Source organism: Hemitrygon akajei, chromosome 12, assembly GCF_048418815.1.
Source record: "Hemitrygon akajei chromosome 12, sHemAka1.3, whole genome shotgun sequence".
In the NCBI taxonomy this organism is placed as follows: domain Eukaryota; kingdom Metazoa; phylum Chordata; class Chondrichthyes; order Myliobatiformes; family Dasyatidae; genus Hemitrygon; species Hemitrygon akajei.
This window is the reverse complement of record NC_133135.1, coordinates 106,865,538-106,884,170: the sequence shown is the minus strand read 5'-3', so window position 1 is coordinate 106,884,170 and position 18,633 is coordinate 106,865,538. Positions and strand designations below refer to the sequence as shown.

Genomic DNA, 18,633 nt, shown 5'->3' with positions numbered 1-18,633 from the left:
ACGGCAGTGGCAGGAATTGAACCTGGGTCACCTGTGCTGTAAAGCGTTGTGCTAACTGCTACGCTACGGTGCCGTCCAGTCATTACTTCTAAGGGAATGATGTGATGGTGTCAAATACTGAGCTGTTAACTGATACCAGAATCTAGTTCCAGTTCGGTTATTGGTACTGAGGGAGTGATGTGATGGTGTAGAATGCTGAGCTGTTACCTATAACTGTAGTCTGATGTCTGCCTTGTGGTTGTGAAGAGCAATGAGGTTGTGTCCACTGTAGACCTGTTGTGGCAGTAGGTGAATTGCAGCAGGTCCATGTCCTTGGTCAGACAGGAATTGATCAGCTACGACAAACCTTTTAAAGCACTTTGTTGTGGTAGCTGTGAATGCCGCTGGGTGAATCGACAACATAAGTTTAGCCTACTGCTTTACAACACCAGTGATTTATCAGAGGATTGGGCTTCTATTCCCACAGCTGTCTATAAGGAGTTTGTATGTTCTTTCCATAACCGTGTGGGTTTCCTCCAGCTGCTCCAGTTTCTTCCCACACTCTAAAGATGTACGGGTTAGGGTTAGTGAGTTGTGGGCATGTTATATTGGCAATGGAAGCATGGCAACGCTTGTGGGCATCTTCCCCAGAACACTGTGGTCATTGAAACGAACAGTACGTTTCCCTGGATGTCTTGATATTTCAGTATACAAACAGAAGTAATCTAGCCCCTCACCCTGCTCTTCTTGGGCACTAGAAACCCTGCTGAAGCAGGTGGGAACCTCAGACTGCAACAGTGAGAGGATGAAGATGCCAGCAGGTTGGCACATTTTCAGTACCTGGCCAGGTGCACCATCAGAGTGAACTTTGCAAATGGAAGTGGCAGTAAAGAAGGAAGTTATGTTAGCTATGTTGTAATGATCTGTTAGAGCAGGGGTTCCCATGGACCAATACCATTAACCAAGGGGCCATGGAGCCCAGATTGGGAAGCCTTGGATTAGAGCAATCTGTACAATTCCGGACCGGCCTGGCGTACTGAGGCCTCGGACCCTGAGTCAGTGTTTCATGTAGATGTACTCAGTGGTGGGGAGGGCTTTACCCGTGATCGACTGGGCCATATTCACCACAGTTTTGTAGGATCTTCCATTCAAGGGCTTTGGTGTTTCTGTACCAGGCTGTGATGCAGCCAGTCAGTACACTCTCCACATATCAATAGAAGTTTGTCAAAGTTTTAGATGTCACGCCATCTGTGATTGTAGAGGGATTTTAACATTGACATCTGGCCGAGAGGGAGCTTTACCATAGGAAGCTCGCACAATTTTATTAATATTTCATGAAAGCTGTAAGCAATGCCCTTTGTAATCTTCTAAGTTTAATAGCACAAGACAGACTGGTGATGTGCGGATTCACCATACACTGTGCACATCTGCTCCAGTTTCCCTGTCTCAGTGGGTAAGCTGGAGTGGGAGCACTAAGAATAAATACATCATGTCTTACTTGTGATTAACTAATTACATAGCTGAGTTCAATTCTCAAAGGCCTCCTGTCATATAAATGACATTTCATAACTGCTCCAAGACCAATAATTTTATCTTCAAACCGCGATTTCCCACATTCAGGATCGTTAAGCCAGTAAGCATCCCTTTCCAAAGAATCTATGATCACCACTCTACCACTCTACCCCCACACACACCCCACTCTACCCCCACACACACCCCCCTCTACCCCGACACACCCCCCTCTACCCCAACACCCCCCCCTACCCCGACACACCCCCCTCTACCCCGACACACATCCCCCACTACCCCCACACACGCACATCCGCTACCCCCCACACACACCTTCACCCACCCCGACCCCCACACACCTTCACCCACCCTGACCCCCACACACCCTCACCCCCCTCTGTCCCACACACACCCTCACCCCCCTCTGTCCCACACACACCCTCACCCCAGCCCCTGTCCCCCGCTTCCCCCTCTAGTCCCCACTCTACCCCCCAGCCCCCTACTCTATCTGCCCCCAACTTCCTCTTTCTTCTTTGTCACCCCTTTGCAATCAACGATTGGCAGGACTGCACATTTCCTTTGCCGTTTGCTCACTGTGCAAAGATTGGCTCCAATCTGCCTATACTACAGTGGAAATCACATTACAAAAGTGTCTCAAAGCAGAACTGGAGCTGATGCTGGATTTCCCGAATAAATTCTAGAACCTCCCAGTAGGCTGTGGGGAAAGGAATACTTAACAGCACAGGTTGCTATCCCTTCATCAAGGTTTTTAATTGTGTTTTTAAAAAATTTATTAGCGATACAGTGTGGAGTAGACCCTTCCATCCCCAGCAACCCCAAAAGACTGATTTAACCCTGACCGAATTAGGGGCTAATTTACAATGACCAATTAACCTGCCTGGGTACCTATGTCTTTGAATTATGGGAGGAAAGCAGAGCACCCAGCGAAAAGCAACATGTTCCACAGGCACTCCTTTCAGAACGGTGCCTGAACTCCAGAACGCCTCAGCTGGGGCACCCAAGTTCAAAATAAATTCATTGTCAATAAGTAGGTCTGTGTCACCATGTACACCCCTGAGATTCATTTTCTTGCACATATTGACAATAAATAGAAAAAAAGAATCAATAAAAGATCACACACAACAAAGACAAACAACCGATGTGCAAAATGCAACAAATTATGCAGGTAGAAAATAATAAATTAATATTGAGAACATGAGCTGTAGGGTCCTTAGAACAGGGTCTGTAGTTTGTGGAATCAGTTCAAGTCAAGTCAACTTTTATTGTCATTTCGACCATAACTGCTGGTACAGTGCACAGTAAAAATGAGACAACGTTTTTCAGGACCATGGTGCTACATGACACGGTACAAAAACTAGATTGAACTACGTAAAAAAACAACCAACACAGAGAAAGCTACACTAGACTACAGACCTACACAGGACTACAGGGTTTCAGGGTTGCAGAGAGTGAAATTATTCACGCTGGTTCAGGAGTTCTTCCTGAACCTTTTGTTGAGAATCCTGAAGCTCCTGTACCCTCCATCTTGATGGCGGCAGTGAGGAGAGAGAATGGACTGGATGGTGGGTGTCCCTGATGATGGACGCTGCTTTCTCTGCAACAGCGCTCCTTGTAGATGTGCTCAGTGATGGACTGGACTGTATTCATCAACACCTCACTGGCCCTAAAGCATGTCGGGTGTCCTTAGGCTGTGAAAACACCTTGGAGTTGCAAGTATTCCTCTCCCAAAATGAAAGGAGGTTGAATGCAAGTTCCTGCCTCCAGCCCTCCATAACTTGTGTGCAGGAGGTCCTCGCTTTTGGCTAGTGCTCCCTGTCGCAGCAAGGCACAAGAGAGCCTCATCACCCAGGTCCAGTGATGAGGGGAGTGTTTGCCTTCCCTTGTGTTGGACGTACTGAGGCAGCTAACCTGCTTTGTGATGCAATATCTGCTGTGACCTCAGCATTAAACTGACCCAGGTTGTACGTTGCTCCCGGTGGATGTTAGATTTCAGTATTAACAAACATGGTTCATATCTGCTGCTTTTTACGGTTTGGTCTTTAAGAATGCTGGGGATTGTCTGTCATAGAATGTGTGCGTTGTGCATTGGTGGAAAAGTACAGTAAAGGCGATTGATTGATGGAGTCGTGCCGGGATTGAGGGAGCTGCAGCTACATCCATCATAGTTTGGATTTTTGTTTTTCGTTCTTTCAGGCTTTTTTTCCTCCTTCCCTATCCTTGTTCCCAGCACCAGTCCCCCAATGCATTCCATGCCTGCTTTTCCCTCCCTTCCCTCAACCCCTCTTCAACCGCACCCTTTAGCACCCCCCCCCCCGCCCTGGTGCCTTCCCCCATCCGTGCACTCTTCCTTCCACCCCCCCCCCCCCCGCTCACTCCCCTTCCCTCAGGCAACCCTCCCACCCTTCCCTCTAACTAGAGTTTCACATTTTCTCCCTCTTTCCTATCCGATTAATTCCTTGGTTGAGATGTGCCCTGTTGGGAGAGATGGCAAACATGTTGAACTATTCTCTCTGAACATTGGAAGAATGAACGGTGGTCTTGTTTTACCTGGAATTGATGGGCTGTTGGCTGTGAGATGGCATCTCTGCAGAGGGGCTTGGCTCTTATGGACAGAAATTCTCAAGTACTGGAGAATTTTTGGTACTTTCTGTCTCTGAAGGGGTTGGATGTTTAGTCATGGAGTATATTTAAATTGACTAATAGATTATTGGACATCAAGTGAAGAGAACGGAAGGGTAGATGAGGCAAGTGTTACTCAGGGCAGATTGAATGGTGGAGCAGGGCAGAGTACATTAAGGCCAAGATTAGTATGTTTTCAGCTTCCCCTTGAAGATAAGGTGGTGTACATTGCTGTTTAAAGAAGGTCACTGCACTCAAATAATGTGCTTATCTGTGTATGTGTGTGTGTGTGTCTCCCCCTGTCTCTCTCTGTCTTGTCCTCGAGTCAGAGAGTGCAGACAAACAACACGGCAGACTGTGCCATCGAAACAGTGAGTTGCTGGTCTCTCCCCTCACTGTTGCAGGAGCGATATCTCTCTCTCTCTCACTAGTGAGAGGGAGAGCCTGTCTGAGATGACTGTAGTTTCTGATATACTCTAGATCATGGTGGCTGGGACTTTGCTATTGCTTGCAAGGTGGTTGGTGGGCGGGGTGATGTTGCTTGTGCGAGAGGTCTTTAGGATTTTCTAGCATTATTCTGTCACTCATTCTGTGGAGTTTTTACTGTTTTGTGGATGTCTGCAAAGAGTAAGAGTTTCAGGTTGTGTACATTCTCTGATATTAAGTTGAACCATTAAAGTTGGCTGATTCCTCAGCCACACTGACCTGTGGTCAGCTGGGCGGGTGGGTACTGCAGTGCACATAACTAATATGTGATCTAGTTTCTCTAACGTGTTCTCCCTTTGTGCGAAGGTTGATGTCCGGGTAGGAGTACCTCACGAAGTCCGGCACAATGGCCCCACTGCTACCAAGAACAGTGCAAATAAGCCAGAGCAGGGTCACTTCAAGCCGGCCCACGTGGAGGCAGGGCACGCGGGCCTGTCCCCTCACGCCTCTGACACGCACTTGGCACGCAGTCCTCAGCCCAGCTCCCAGCCCCCGTACCCAGCACAGCCCCCGGCCTCTGAGTCCAGGTCGCCCCAGAGAGAGCCGCAGCGGGTGTCCCACGAGCAGTTCCGAGCAGCCCTGCAGATGGTGGTGGATCCGGGTGACCCCCGGACGTACCTGGACAATTTCATTAAGATCGGCGAAGGCTCGACCGGGATCGTCTGCATCGCCACCGTGAAGTCTACAGGCAAGCTGGTGGCAGTGAAGAAGATGGACCTGAGGAAACAGCAGAGGCGGGAGCTGCTCTTCAATGAGGTAAGCTGGGTCATGGAGGTCTTCACCGCAGCCCCTGGCTACCTGGGTGGAGGAGAGTTGATAGAGATGTTCTGGGTGCATGGAACACTCCACCAGGGGTGGTGACAGGGGCAGATAGATTGGGGACATTTAGCTTAGACGGATGACTGAGCTGGGGCTTTTCTCTTCAGAGCAAAGGGGGATGAGAGATGACCTGAAGAGGTCTACAAGATGACAAGAGGCATAAATCGAATGGACAGCCAGGGCAGAAATGGCTAGTACGAGGGGGCTTAACCTTACTATGACTGGGGGAGAGTTTAGGGGTGTTAGAGCTTTTTACCCCCAGAGAGCGGTGGGTGTGTGGGAAACACCCTGCCAGGATGTTTATAGAAGCAGATATTTAAGAGCCTGTTAGCTAGCCGCATGGATGATGGAAATATGGAGGGCTATGAGGGAGGGAAGAGTTAGATTGATCTTGGAGTAGGGTGTAAGGTGGACACAACATCATGGGCTGAAGGTTCTGTACTGTGCTTTAATGTTCCAATGTCAGGTAAGAGAGAGCAGGTATTTGCTGGCAAGCTCAGCAAAGCATGGCAGGTAGACAGCTGCTTCCCAGCTTGTGCGTGTCACGTGTGCATGTATTGTACAGTACATCTGCCTCTTGCTCTCATTACCTTCGTTTCCCCCCTACATTCACCTATTCTGTACCCCCCCTCACTCCACCTCCCCACTCCATCCCTCCCTCCCCACACGGCCAGCACCCCACCCTTCCTGCCTCCGCCCCATCCCTCCCTCTCCCACCACACCCGTTCCTCCACTTCCCTCTCCTTCTCTTTCTCCCTCCCTCCAACCCCTCCCCCTCTCCTGGCCCATCCTACCCTCTCCCATCTCCCTTTCTCTCCCCCCCCCCCCCCCCCCCACCTGCTTCTGTTCAGGGACTTTCTGTTCAGTCATGTCAGTGTAATGCAGATGAGCTGCGGCTGGCTCTTTGACAATGCAGGCAATTCCCAGCCCTGCCCTGCCCAGTTCCCAGACTCATCCTGACACACAGTGAAGGGAAAGAATCATAACCAGGGTGCTCACTCCTGAGCAAGATTGACAACATATCACCAGCCAAACCTGGAGAATATTGCCGTGGCCTGGTTCACAGCACCCAGCTCTCCTAGACGGCAGTGGAGGTTGAGACAAATTAAATCCCAAAGTAAACTAAATTACTTGTGAAATAGTTTCCTTGCATTTGGAGGAAGCACTGCCCATACAGAAACTGAGGGATGGTTTTGCCTTAATTGGCTTTGGCTAGTGAGCTTAACCTGATATTTAATGAAGGTAATGGGAGCACAGTGGTTGTTCCTTAGTAAAGGGTGCCACACTAACAATGCAATTAACAATGCTCAGGGCACTGACATTCAGAGTTCAATCCTGGCATCCTCCCCCAGGGTCCCTGTGCCCCCACCCCAGAACGCTTGGGTTTCCCTCGAGTGTTCCGGTTTCCTCCCACCTTCCAAAGATGTATCGGGTTGATAAATTGTCCGTGATTGATTGGCTTTGGGATAAATCGGTGTTGTCGGGGGTTGCCGGGTGGCATGGTCTGAAGGGCCTGCCAAAGGAGGGGTAATACACTCCTTCTCTCCATTAGCCTGTAGGTTCCCCTTGGGCAAGGTGTAGCACCTGCTTAGCCCCTCCCCTGGGAGCAGGTGGTGTCCTGGTTATGTGACCACTGACACCAGGCAGACAGTCTCTGAAGAGTGTTGATAATGGCTGGGGACACCCGTCTTGTAAAGAGACTGCCCCGAAAAAAGGCAATGGCAAACCACTTCTGGAGAAAAATCTGTCAAGAACAATCATGGTGTCCAAGTCATAGACATGGTACATAATGATGACTGTAAATCAGGGGTTCCCAACCATTTTTATGCCGTGGAACCCTGCCATTCACCATGGAGTCTGTGGACCCCTGGTAAGACAAAATCGTCATGGAGGCTGTTCCTTGAACTGGCAGGATCTGTGGGAATGTGAACAGTTCAAGACAAAAAATGTGCATGGAGTATCGTGGATCTGGCTTCTGCGTTTTGTGTGGAGGTCTTGACTGAGAGAATGCTTCTGGTGTTTACTTGGTGAAAATAATCCTGAAACCAGCTTCACACCAGCTGTCTGTGACCAGATCTCAAGAGCAGCAGCTGATGGCCGTCCCTCTGAGCACACAAAAGTTCCTCGGGTTTCTGGCACAGTTGCTGGAGGACAAATGCACAGGCAGCCCTCTTTCCTTCCCCCCCGCTGCCCCCTGCCCAACTTGGCCACTTTCCTTCAGGAGACTGTGAGAAAGCAACACACACAAAGTGCTGGAGCATTTCAGCAGCATCTACAGGGAGGATTAAACAGTCAGTGTTTTGGGACAATACCCTGGAAAGGAAGGGGGAAGAAAGCCAGAATAAGAAGGTGGAGGGAGGGTATAAGCTGGAAGGTGAGAGGTGAAGCCAGGTGGCTGGGGGAGGGGATTGAAGTTAGAAGTTGGGAGGTGATAGGTTGAAAAGGTAAAGAGTTTGACAGGAGAGTAGAGTGGACCGTGGAAGAAAGGGAAGGAGGAAGGGCAGCAGAGGGAGGTGATAGGAAGGTGAGGAGAAGAGATTTCCTGCTTGTGAAGCCCTCTTCACTGCATCACCATTTCCTGGGAGTGTATAGGCCTCCTGCCCCTCAGCTTCGTGTGGCCCTGAGCTCTGACGCTGTCTCTGTAGAGTTTGCATGTTCTCCCTGTGACCGTGTGGGTTTCTTCTCTCATTCCAAAGGCGTGCAGGGTGATGAGTTAGTTGGCCACTGTAAACTGTCTGGAGTCTTGGTGAGAGGTAGAACTAAGGGCGTCAAAGTTTACGGGGAGAACGGATGGGGGAGAAGGTGGCTGGGTGGGGCAGGATGGAATGAAATAAGAAGCTGGGAGGTGATAGGTGAAAAAAGGTAAAGGGCTGAAGAAGAAAGAATCTGATAGGAGAGGAGAGTGAACCAGGGGAGAAAGGGAAGGGAGGAACCAGATGAAGGGGTTTATTCAGAATGTCGACTGTTTATTCTTTTCCACAGGTGCTGCCTAACCTGCTGAGTCCCTCCAGCACTTTGTGTGTTCTGCTCAGCACATCACGTTATAGCATTCCCTCTTTTCTTCCCCTCTGCAGGTTGTGATAATGCGAGACTACCATCATGAAAACGTGGTGGAGATGTACAATAGCTATCTGGTGGATGACGAGCTGTGGGTAGTGATGGAATTCCTGGAAGGAGGGGCACTGACTGACATTGTAACGCACACCAGGTATGGTTCAGAGTGCGATGACATATTCAGAGAGTCAAAAACTCTTCCTAGGTCAGAGATTCCCAACCTGGGGTTCACAGACTGAATGCTATTGGTCCATGATATAAAAAAAGTTGGGAACCCCTGTTCAAGATCCTGCAACACAAAATCTAGAGTGATGCTTCACTGGCGTAGAGAGGGTGCTAATTTTCCACTTGGGAGCACGTACGATCAGAATTAGGTTATTCAGCCCATTAGGTCTGCTCCAACATGCCATCTTAAGCTGACTTATTATTCCTCTCAACCCCATTCTCCTGCATTCTCCCTGGTAATCTTTGACACCCTGACTACTTATCAACTTCCAGTTAAATGTACCCAATGACTTTAATTGAGTATTAGTTGGAAACACTTACTAAGCTCCCAGATGGACAGTAAAGGTCCTGTTATGCTCTTTTAAAAGAATTTCAGAGAAAATCTTTGGAAGGATGTGCTGACACTGGAGAAGGTTTAAAGGAAGTTCACGAAAATGATTCCAGGATTGAACAGCTTGTCATATGAGGAGTGTTTGATGGCCCTGGGCCTGTACTCACTGGAAATCAGAAGAATAAGAGGGGACATCATCGACACCTATCAAAATGTTGAAAGGCCTCAATAGAGTGAATGTGGAGAGGATGTTTCCTACAGTGGGAGAGTCTAGGACCAGTGGGAATAGTCTCAATGGAGGGGCATCCTTTTAGAAGGGAGATGAGGTCCTTATTTAGCCAGTGAGGCTGAATCTGTGGAATTTGTTGCCACAGGCAGCTGTGGAGGCCAAGTTTTTACTAATATTTAAGGCAGAGATTGATAGATTCTTGATTGGACAGGGCATGAAGGCATACAGGGAGAAGGCTGGAGATTGAGGCTGAGAGGAAAAATGGATTAGCCATAATGAAATTGTAGAGAAATCTTGATGGGCCAAATGCCCTAATACTGCTCCTATATCTTATGGTCTGAAATACTCCGTCTTTAGTTGGTTAAAATTCCTACAGAATAGACTGTGCTCATTATTGTACCACTGTTTGTAAGAGCTTGCTGAGCACAAAGCAGCTTCTGTGCCTCCTACATGACAGCGGTGTCTATATTTAAAAAGTACTTCACTGACTATAAAGTACTTTGGACTGCTCTGAAAGGGATGTGGAAGTTGCTATAGAAACACAAATCTATTTGAGCACAAACAGATGGTTCAAAGCAGGATCCAGTGGTGTTACACTCATACAGCACTTGATGCAGCCGAGTTCAAGGAGACCATAATGTACAGGAGCATTTGGTCCACTTTCCCTCTCAGCCCCAGTCTCATGCCGTCTCCTCGTATCCCTTCATGCCCCGACTAATCAAGGCATTTTAACTGGCTGCATCACCGTCTGGTGTGGGGAGGGGGAGGGGGCTACTGCACAGGATCAAAGTAAGTTGCAGAGAGTTGTAAACTCAGTCTCCTCCATCATGGGCTCTGGCCTCCACTGTATCCAGGATATCTTCAAGGAGCGATGCCTCAAAAAGTCGACATCCACTGGTAAAGATCCCCATCACCCAGGACACGCCCTCTTCCCATTGCTACTGTCAGGAAGAAGGTACAGAAGCCTGAAGACACACACTCGGCAATTCAGGAACAGCTTCTTCCCCTCTGCCATCCGATTTCTGAACAGATTTTGAAGCCATGAACACTACCTCACCACTTCTTTATTTCCACTTTTGCACTTATTTAATTTAACTAATTATAGATATATAGATAGATAATTATAGATATTTATTTCTACTGCAATTCCGTTTTTTCTCTCTCTACCATTGTACTGCTGCCACTAAGTCAAACATTTCACAAGTGCCCATGATATTAAACCTGATTCTGATACTGACCTTTGCCTTAAATACACCCAGTGACTTGGCCTCCACAGCTGCCTGTGGCAACAAATTCCACAGAGTCACCACCCTCAGGCTAAAGAAATTCCTCCTCATCTCTGTTGTAAATGGACGTCCCTCTTTTCTGAGGCTGCGTCTTCTGGTCTTAGACCCACCCACCCCCCACCATAGGGAACATCCTTTCCACATCTACTCTATGTTCAGGTCAGGTATTCCAAAAGAGGAGGAGGAGTGTCGAGGGGGAGCAATGAAAGTCCTCCCTTGGCTGCCTCTGTCACCATTGATCCACTGTCCCAGCAGCTGACTGGTCCTGTGCCCAGAGTTCAGCTCGGGCACTAGCTTTCAAAAAGAAATTGAGAGGGGATTCAAAGAAATGGTTTCCAAGGTTACGGAAGAGGCACGGTAGACTGAATGGCAGCGCCCCGTGTTGCACGACCCAGTGAAAAAGAGAGAGAAGTAAAATGCTTTTACTCTCAAATAAAAAAAAATCATACACAATGCAGAAGTGGTCACTACACCCCATGAATAATAATGGATCTGGATTCAGTTGTTCTGAATAAATAGGCTGCTTTTCTTTGAAGCAAATCTTTCATCTTTTTTGCTTAGCTATAAACTTTGGCTGATTAAAATTTTAGTAATTGCAATCAGCTCCAACACTATATTCAGGTTTGCCTGTGACACTGTTGTTATGGGCCATATCAAAGGTGGTGATGAATCAGCATACAGGAGGGAGACTGAAAATGTGGCTGAGTGTGTGTCATAAAAACAGCCTCTCACTCAGTGACAGCAAGACTAAGCAACTGATTATAGACATCAGGACCGGGAAAGCAGGGGTCCATGAGCCAGTCCTCGTCGGAGGATCGGAACTGGAGAGGGTCAGCAACTTTAAATCCCTGGGTGTTACTATTTCAGAGGATCTGTTCTGGGTCCAGCGTGTAAATGCAATTGTGAAGAATGCACATCAGCGCCTCTAGCAAACTGAGGAGATTTGGCATGCCATCAAAGACTCCTTTAGATGTGTGGTGCCGAGTGTATTGACTGACTGCACCACAGCCTGGTATGGAAACACTAATGCCTTTGAATGGAAAATCCTACAAAAGGTAGTGGAATTGGCCCAGTACATCGTGGGTGAAGCCCTCACAACCATTGAGCATGTCTACGTGAAACACTGTTGTAGGAAAGCAGCATCCATCATCAGAGATCCTCACCACCCAGGACATGCTCTCTTCCTGTTGCTGCCCTCAGGTAGAAGATACAAGAGCCTCTCAGTGTGATAAACTATGTGTATACCTGTCTGGACACGCCCCTCTGCTGACTGCTCCTGTGGCTCCTCCCACAGACCCCTGTATAAAGGCGATTGGAGGCACTGCTCCTCCCTCAGTCTCCAAGATGTTGTGGTCACGTTTGCAGCTAATAAAAGCCTATCTTTTGCCTCCCGTCTCCGAGAGTTATTGATGGTGCATCACTCAGGACCCACACCACCGGGTTCAAGGACAGTTATTACCCCTCAACATTCAGGCTCTTGAATAAAAGGGGATAACTACCCTCACTTGCCCGTCATTGAGATATTCCAACAACCATTGATCTCTCTCGGAGGACTCTGTCTCATTACTTCATGTTTTCGTTATTATTGCTATTTATTTATATTTGCATTTGCTCAGTTTGTTTTCTTCTGCACTCTGGTTGATCTTTCATTGATCCTGTTATAGTCACTATTCTGTAGATTTACTAAGTATGCCCGCAGGAAAATGAACCTCAGGGCTGAATGTGGAGTTTAAAATGAAATCTACTTTGAAGGAAAGGAATTGGCCAGAGGAATCTCTCCCGCTGTTTTAAATGATAAAGAGGTTAAAGATGGCAGCTACCTGACGATAGTGCCTTAATTTCTGTGTCACAGGATGAATGAAGAACAGATAGCGACCGTCTGCTTGTCTGTGCTGAAGGGTTTGGCCGTCCTCCACGCACAAGGAGTGATTCACCGAGACATCAAGAGCGATTCCATTCTCTTAACCCACGACGGAAGGGTAGGTGCATGTTGCAAGACAACTGCGTGCTATTGTGGCCTTTTTGAAATTATAAACAGGAGGAAATCTGCAGATGCTGGAAATACAAAGCAACGTACACACAAAATGCTGGACCTGCTGAGATCCTCCAGCATTTTGTGTGGGTTGTTTTTGAAATTATGATGCTCCTCCTACTTTTGTTAATGTTAGTAACAGTCTCTGTAAATCATCTTTATCCTACACAAGATAACGTGATTTAATGATTCATCATCATATTATGTGCTGTTTCGTATGACGTGGGTGATTGTAGTCTATAGCTGTGATTGTTCTTGGCAAATGGGGTTTGCCATTACCACCTTCTGGGCAGTGTTTTTACAAGGCGAGTTACCCCAGCCGTGGTCAATACTCTTCAGAGATTGTCTGCCTGGCGTCAGTGGTCACATAACCAGGATGTGTGATGTGCACCGGCTGCTCGTGGAACCTGCTCCCATGGCTCCACGTGACCCTGATTGGGGGTGAGGGTCTAGGCGGGCGCTATACCTTGCCCAAGGGTGACCTGCAGGCTAGCAGAGGGGAGGAGTGCCTTAAAACTCCTTTGGTAAAGGTGTATCTCCACCTCACCACCCTAAATTTTGTATACTATCAAATCTCCCCTCATTCTCCCACGCTCCAGGGAATAAATCCTAACCTGTTCAACATTTCCTGATAACTTAAGTCCTGGCCAATGTCCTTGTAAATTTCCTCTGTTCCCTTTCAAGCTTATTTACATCTTTCCTGTAGATCGGTGAGCAGAACTGCACACGATTATGTCTCAAATGTTGTCTCACCACATCTGATACAGCATCAACATAACATCCCACCTCCTGTACCAAAACTTTGATATCTGAAGGCCAGTGTGCCAGAAGCTTTCTTTACAACTCTTTACCTGTGATGCCTCTTTCTTGGAATTACGGATCTATATTCCCAGCTCCCTCTTCTACCGCACTCCGCAGTGCCCCACTGTTCACTGTGTAAATCCTACCCTGGTTTGTCCTCCCAAAGTGCAACACCTCACCTTGTCTTCATTGACTTCTATCTGCCATTTTTCCAGCTGGTCCAGAACCCGCTGCAACTGCACAACAAAGATTTTGCTTTCTGAATTCTTTTGGGTTTATCTTATGGATTTTTATTTATTTATTTATTAGATACAACACAGAGTAGGCTTTTCCAGTGATGCCGCCCAGCAATTCCTGATTTAACCCCAGCCTAATCCCAATGACCCTACTAATCACTACGTCTTTGAACTGTGGGAGGAAACCGGAGCACCCGGAGGAAACCCACGCGGTCACGGAGAGATCGTATAAACTCTGTACAGGCAGCAGCGGGAATTGAACTCGGGTCACTGGTGCTGTAACTACTTGTGTTAACCACTCCACTACCATGGGCTGTTTGTGGATCGTGAATATCACGCACCATTTTGTTAAAAATCGCCTGTGCTTGTTACTTCAGTTCATAATTCAAGCCAGTTAAAGCGTTGCCCACAATGTCTGCTGGGAAGTTTTCTATCTTGTCGGGCCTGTCTGGGCAGGATGGATGCTGCATGGCAGGACAGGTTTTAGAGAAACAGGACGTAGAGTCCACTGGTGTCCTCTACGCCACCGATCATGGTGATCATGATCACCGATCTGCAGACTTGCTGGTTCAGTTTACTCTGCACCAGACCCTGTGGCACACTACCTGTCACAGGCCTCCAGCCGGCGAGTTCGTTTTGAACGTACGAGAGTAGTCAGTGGTCCTACAGCAGCAGGATAAACGCTGTCCCTGGGTCTGGGGGTGCGTGTTCTGAAGCATTTAGGGAGGTGGTAAGAAGATAAGATGTCAGACTGGGTAGAATCTTTAATTATTTTGGATACTTTGGAAAGACCATAAGACATAGGAGAAGAATTAGGCCATTCAGCCCATTGAGTTTGCTGCTTGATTTTCCTGGCTTCTCCCTGGGACTTTTGACTCCTTTCCTAATCAAGAGCCTGTCATCCTCCATTTTAACCGTATACACCCGATGTCTTGGTTTCCATTGCCAAGTGGACGGAGTGGATGCTTTTGGGAGGCAGTATGGCCTCTCCTCCCCTCTGCCCCTCACCGTTGTGCGTCACCCCCTCCTCCAATGTATCCTCTTCTCTCGTACACCCTGCTCTTCCCGTTTCTACGCTGGCTCTCACGTGTTTGTGCACTCTGCATGTTTCAGCTCCCCTCCTCTCACTCACACCAGCACTCTCCTCCCCCCGCCTGCTCGGATTTAGATTAATTTATTTATTGCCTGTACATCAAAGCGTACAGCCCTCCTCATGTATCCTGGGCTGCGATTTGTCAGTAAGCACGTTTACTGTTCTAGTTGCTGTGCGCACAGCAGAACGGAAAATACACAGCAGGGTTCAACTAATTGTTCAGTGACTCTGCCACGCTGCCTTTGAAGATTTCTGTAGGTCTGAGGGAGTTGCATTTGCCACGTGGACAAGAATTATTCCCCTGATGTAGCAGTCATTACCTTTGATTTTAGTTATTAAAAGGTTGATTCTGTTTTGGGGCACTCTAATAACTGAACTATAAAATTATAGAGCACTTAATTCTGGTCACAGCTTGCTTTAGTTGGATGTGAGTGCCCCTTTGTGGCCAAGTGAGGTACTGCGTGAGAGATTTCTCTTCTGCAGGAAGGTTGGAATTAAATGGAGTCAGTTTCTTTCAAAAACATGAGAGATTCTGCAGGTGCTGGAAATTCAAAGAAACACACACAAAATGTTTGGAGGAACTCAGCAGGCTAGACAACACCTGTGGAAATTAATGAACAGTCTACATTTTGGGCCAAAACCATTATTCAGGACTGGAAAGGAAGAGTTCTCACCCCGAAACGTCGATTGTTTATTATTTTCTAAAGATGCTGCCTGACCTGCTGAGTTGCTTCAGAGTTTCTTTATTTTCGTTGACATTTAACTTGTTTCATAATCAAAAACACATTCTTCCACTGGTCGTCTGGTTTCTGTGATCACCAACAGTCTTCCGACATGTTTGAACATGCATTTGTTTTGAATTAATTGCAAATAAAAAGGAAACAGTGAGAAAATGAGCTGTGCAGTACTGGGATCCGAGTTCCCTCTGCCTAACGTGATAAAGGCATTGAACCATATGGGCCCAAGAACAGCGGCCTGCAGGAGGACGAAAGGTCAAAGGAATTAAAAGAAATCTCAAAAGCTAAATTTAAAGAATGAAATGTACAAGATGACAAGAGGCATAGATCAAGTGGACAGCCAAGACTTTCTCCCAGGGTGGAAATGGTGAGACAAGGGGCATAATTTTAAAGTATTGTGAGGAACGTATAGGGGGTGTCCCAGAGGTAAGTTATGTAACCGAGAGTGGTGGGTGCTCGCAACGTGCTGCAGGGGTGATGGTAGAGGCAAGTGGCTTTGGGGCATTAAAGAGAATCTTAGGAAGAGGGATCTGTGGGAGGTAAGGGTTGGACTGATTTAGCACTGTGTTAAATGGTCAGCACAACATCGTGGACCGAAGGGCCTGTATTGTTCTCTGCTCCTGGTTTAGTTGTGGAACTCCAGTCTTCAGTAGGAAGTATAAACATCCTCTACATAGCACCATCCAGAGGCAGAGAAGCAGTTTCAGCGACAGGTTACTATCGATGCAATGCTCCTCAGACAGGATGAAGAGGTCAATACTCCCCAATGCCATTAGGCTTTACAATTCTACCGCCAGGACTTAAGAACTTTTTAAAGCTATTATTAATGCTTTTTGAGATGGTGATTTAGATGCATATCATATTTTTTACTGAGTTAAGTATTGTATGTAATTAGTTTTGCTACAACAAGTGTATGGGACATTGGAAAAAAGTTGAATTTCCCCATGGGGATGAATAAAGTATCTATCTATCTATCTATCTAAATGTACCGTATAGCTGTAGTCTACACCTCTTGACAAATTGTTTATAAGGCCCTTGTCTATATTTTATCACCAGTGCTGTGCTATGTTCAATAAAGTCTTTCTTATGCTGACTGAGGAAGAAAAAGCTTTTTGAAAGAACTTTCATTAGCTCAACACTAATTCCCCTCCTGCACCCGAATTACTATATCACTGCATTTCGACTGGATTTAAAGATAGGTACTGTGAAGGGTTACGGGTTGTTTACACTCTCTCTATTTGTCTTTCAGGTGAAGCTCTCGGACTTCGGGTTCTGTGCCCAGGTGTCAAAGGATGTGCCAAGGCGCAAGTCACTGGTGGGCACACCTTACTGGATGGCACCAGAGCTCATCTCCCGGATGCCATATGGTCCCGAGGTAACTTTGTGCTTTTCCTTATCGGCTTCATTCTCAACAACAAACCACTATCACTGCACAGCAATTTTTTTTCCGAATCTGTTGCTTCTCTAGAAACTTTTTTTGTTTATGATAGACTGCTTGAAGCTAAAAACAAATATAATTTCAGATTATTTGTATCACGTAAGAATTCAGAGAAATAATAAATTAACTTGAATGTAATGCATTTAATTTCATAAATGGAGTTGACTCTATAATAGTTCAGCTAAATTAAAAATGTTTTGTTGATGATTGTTCATTTGTACTCAGTGTCTGAGGCTTCTCGCTTAAGTGTCCAACACTAATCAGCCAGTATTGATGGATTCCAGTTGCCCTGATACCGTTTCTCCATGACCACAATGTCCTGGTGAAACCTTCCACCGTGCTCGTCACTGACAGTGTCAAGATTTGCAGGGAAGAAGTCCATCATATTAAGTTTACACTGGTTAATATTGAAAACTCCAAAACTAAATAAGGACCTGAGTTATAGAGAAAAGTTGAATCAGTTAGGACTTTATTCCATGGAACACAGAAGAGTACAGAGAAAATTTACAAGGATGTTGTAGGGTCTAGAGAGTTTTAAGGGAAGATTGTGTAGATTTGCACTTTATTCTCTGGAACATGGGAGATTTGATAGAAGTATACAAAATTATGAGGGGAGGTATTGATAGCATAAATGCAAGCAGACTTTTTCCACTGAGGTTGGCTGGAACTACAACTAGAGATCATGGATTGAGGGTGAAAGATGAAAAGTTTAAGAGGAAGCTTCACTCAGAGGTTGGTTAGAATGTGCAAGAGCTGCCAACACTGGTGGTGGATGAAGGTTTGATTTCAATACTTATGAGAAATTTGGTTAAGTATATGGACATGAAGTGTATGGGAGGCTATGGTCAAGATGCAGACCGATGGGAATAGGCCAATTAATAGTTTGGCATGGGCTAGATGGGCTGAAGGGCCTCTTGCTGTTCTGTAGTGTTCTATGACTCTAAATAGCATACCTAAAACTGAGCATGTTGAAGTACATGTGTTTCAATGTAAAGAATTTGCTTCTGTAACTCTTGTCAAGAGGTTAGACTGTAAGATACTGGCACAGAATTAGCCTGTTCTCCCCCATCAAGACTGTCATGCTATCATTTCTGAATTTTTGTTCTAGTTTTGTTTTTCACAACTCCATTGTCCCTGTAACCTTTAACCCCTCAATAAATCATTGGTGTTAAACATACCCAATGATTTTGTCCTCCACGGCCATCTCTGGCATTGAACTCCACAGATTCACCACCCTCTGGCTAAAGAAATTTCTCTTCGTTGTGTTATAAAACACAGGAAGAGAATCAATCTTTAAGCAGTAGCTTTTTCTATAAACATTTTCTCTGTTCTGCTTAGCTTGTGAAGTTGGCGTTACATGAGGTGATTTTGCATTCTGAAAACTACTAAATGTCTTCATAAACACGCCCGTCACCTCCCTCTCGTGTTCGTCCCCCTTCCCTTTCCTTCCATGGTCGTCTGTCCTCACCAGATTCCCCTTTATCCGGCTCTTTGTCTCTTTCACTGACCAACTTCCCAGCTCTTTACTTCACCCCCTCCCCCTCTCCCAGTTTCACCTGTCACCTGCCACCTTGTACTCCTTCCTCCCCTTCCCCCACCTTGTACTCCTTCCCCCACCTTGTACTCCTTCCCCCACCTTGTACTCCTTCCTCCACCTTGTACTCCTTCCCCCACCTTGTACTCCTTCCCCCACCTTGTACTCCTTCCCCCACCTTGTACTCCTTCCTCCCCTTCCCCC

General features: G+C 46.7%; 1 protein-coding gene across 5 annotated transcripts in view; it reads left to right on the top strand.

Moving 5' to 3' along the window:
• The window catches only part of pak4 (p21 protein (Cdc42/Rac)-activated kinase 4), a 217,866-nt gene that overhangs the window by 175,580 nt on the left and 23,653 nt on the right, over positions 1–18,633 (top strand). For all 5 annotated transcript variants that reach the window (XM_073063795.1, XM_073063794.1, XM_073063796.1 and 2 more), the window contains 4 exons: positions 4,921–5,370; positions 8,508–8,641; positions 12,411–12,537; positions 16,707–16,832. In XM_073063795.1, coding sequence (XP_072919896.1) covers positions 4,921–5,370; positions 8,508–8,641; positions 12,411–12,537; positions 16,707–16,832 — 837 coding nt within the window. The remainder of the gene's footprint in view (positions 1–4,920; positions 5,371–8,507; positions 8,642–12,410; positions 12,538–16,706; positions 16,833–18,633) is intronic.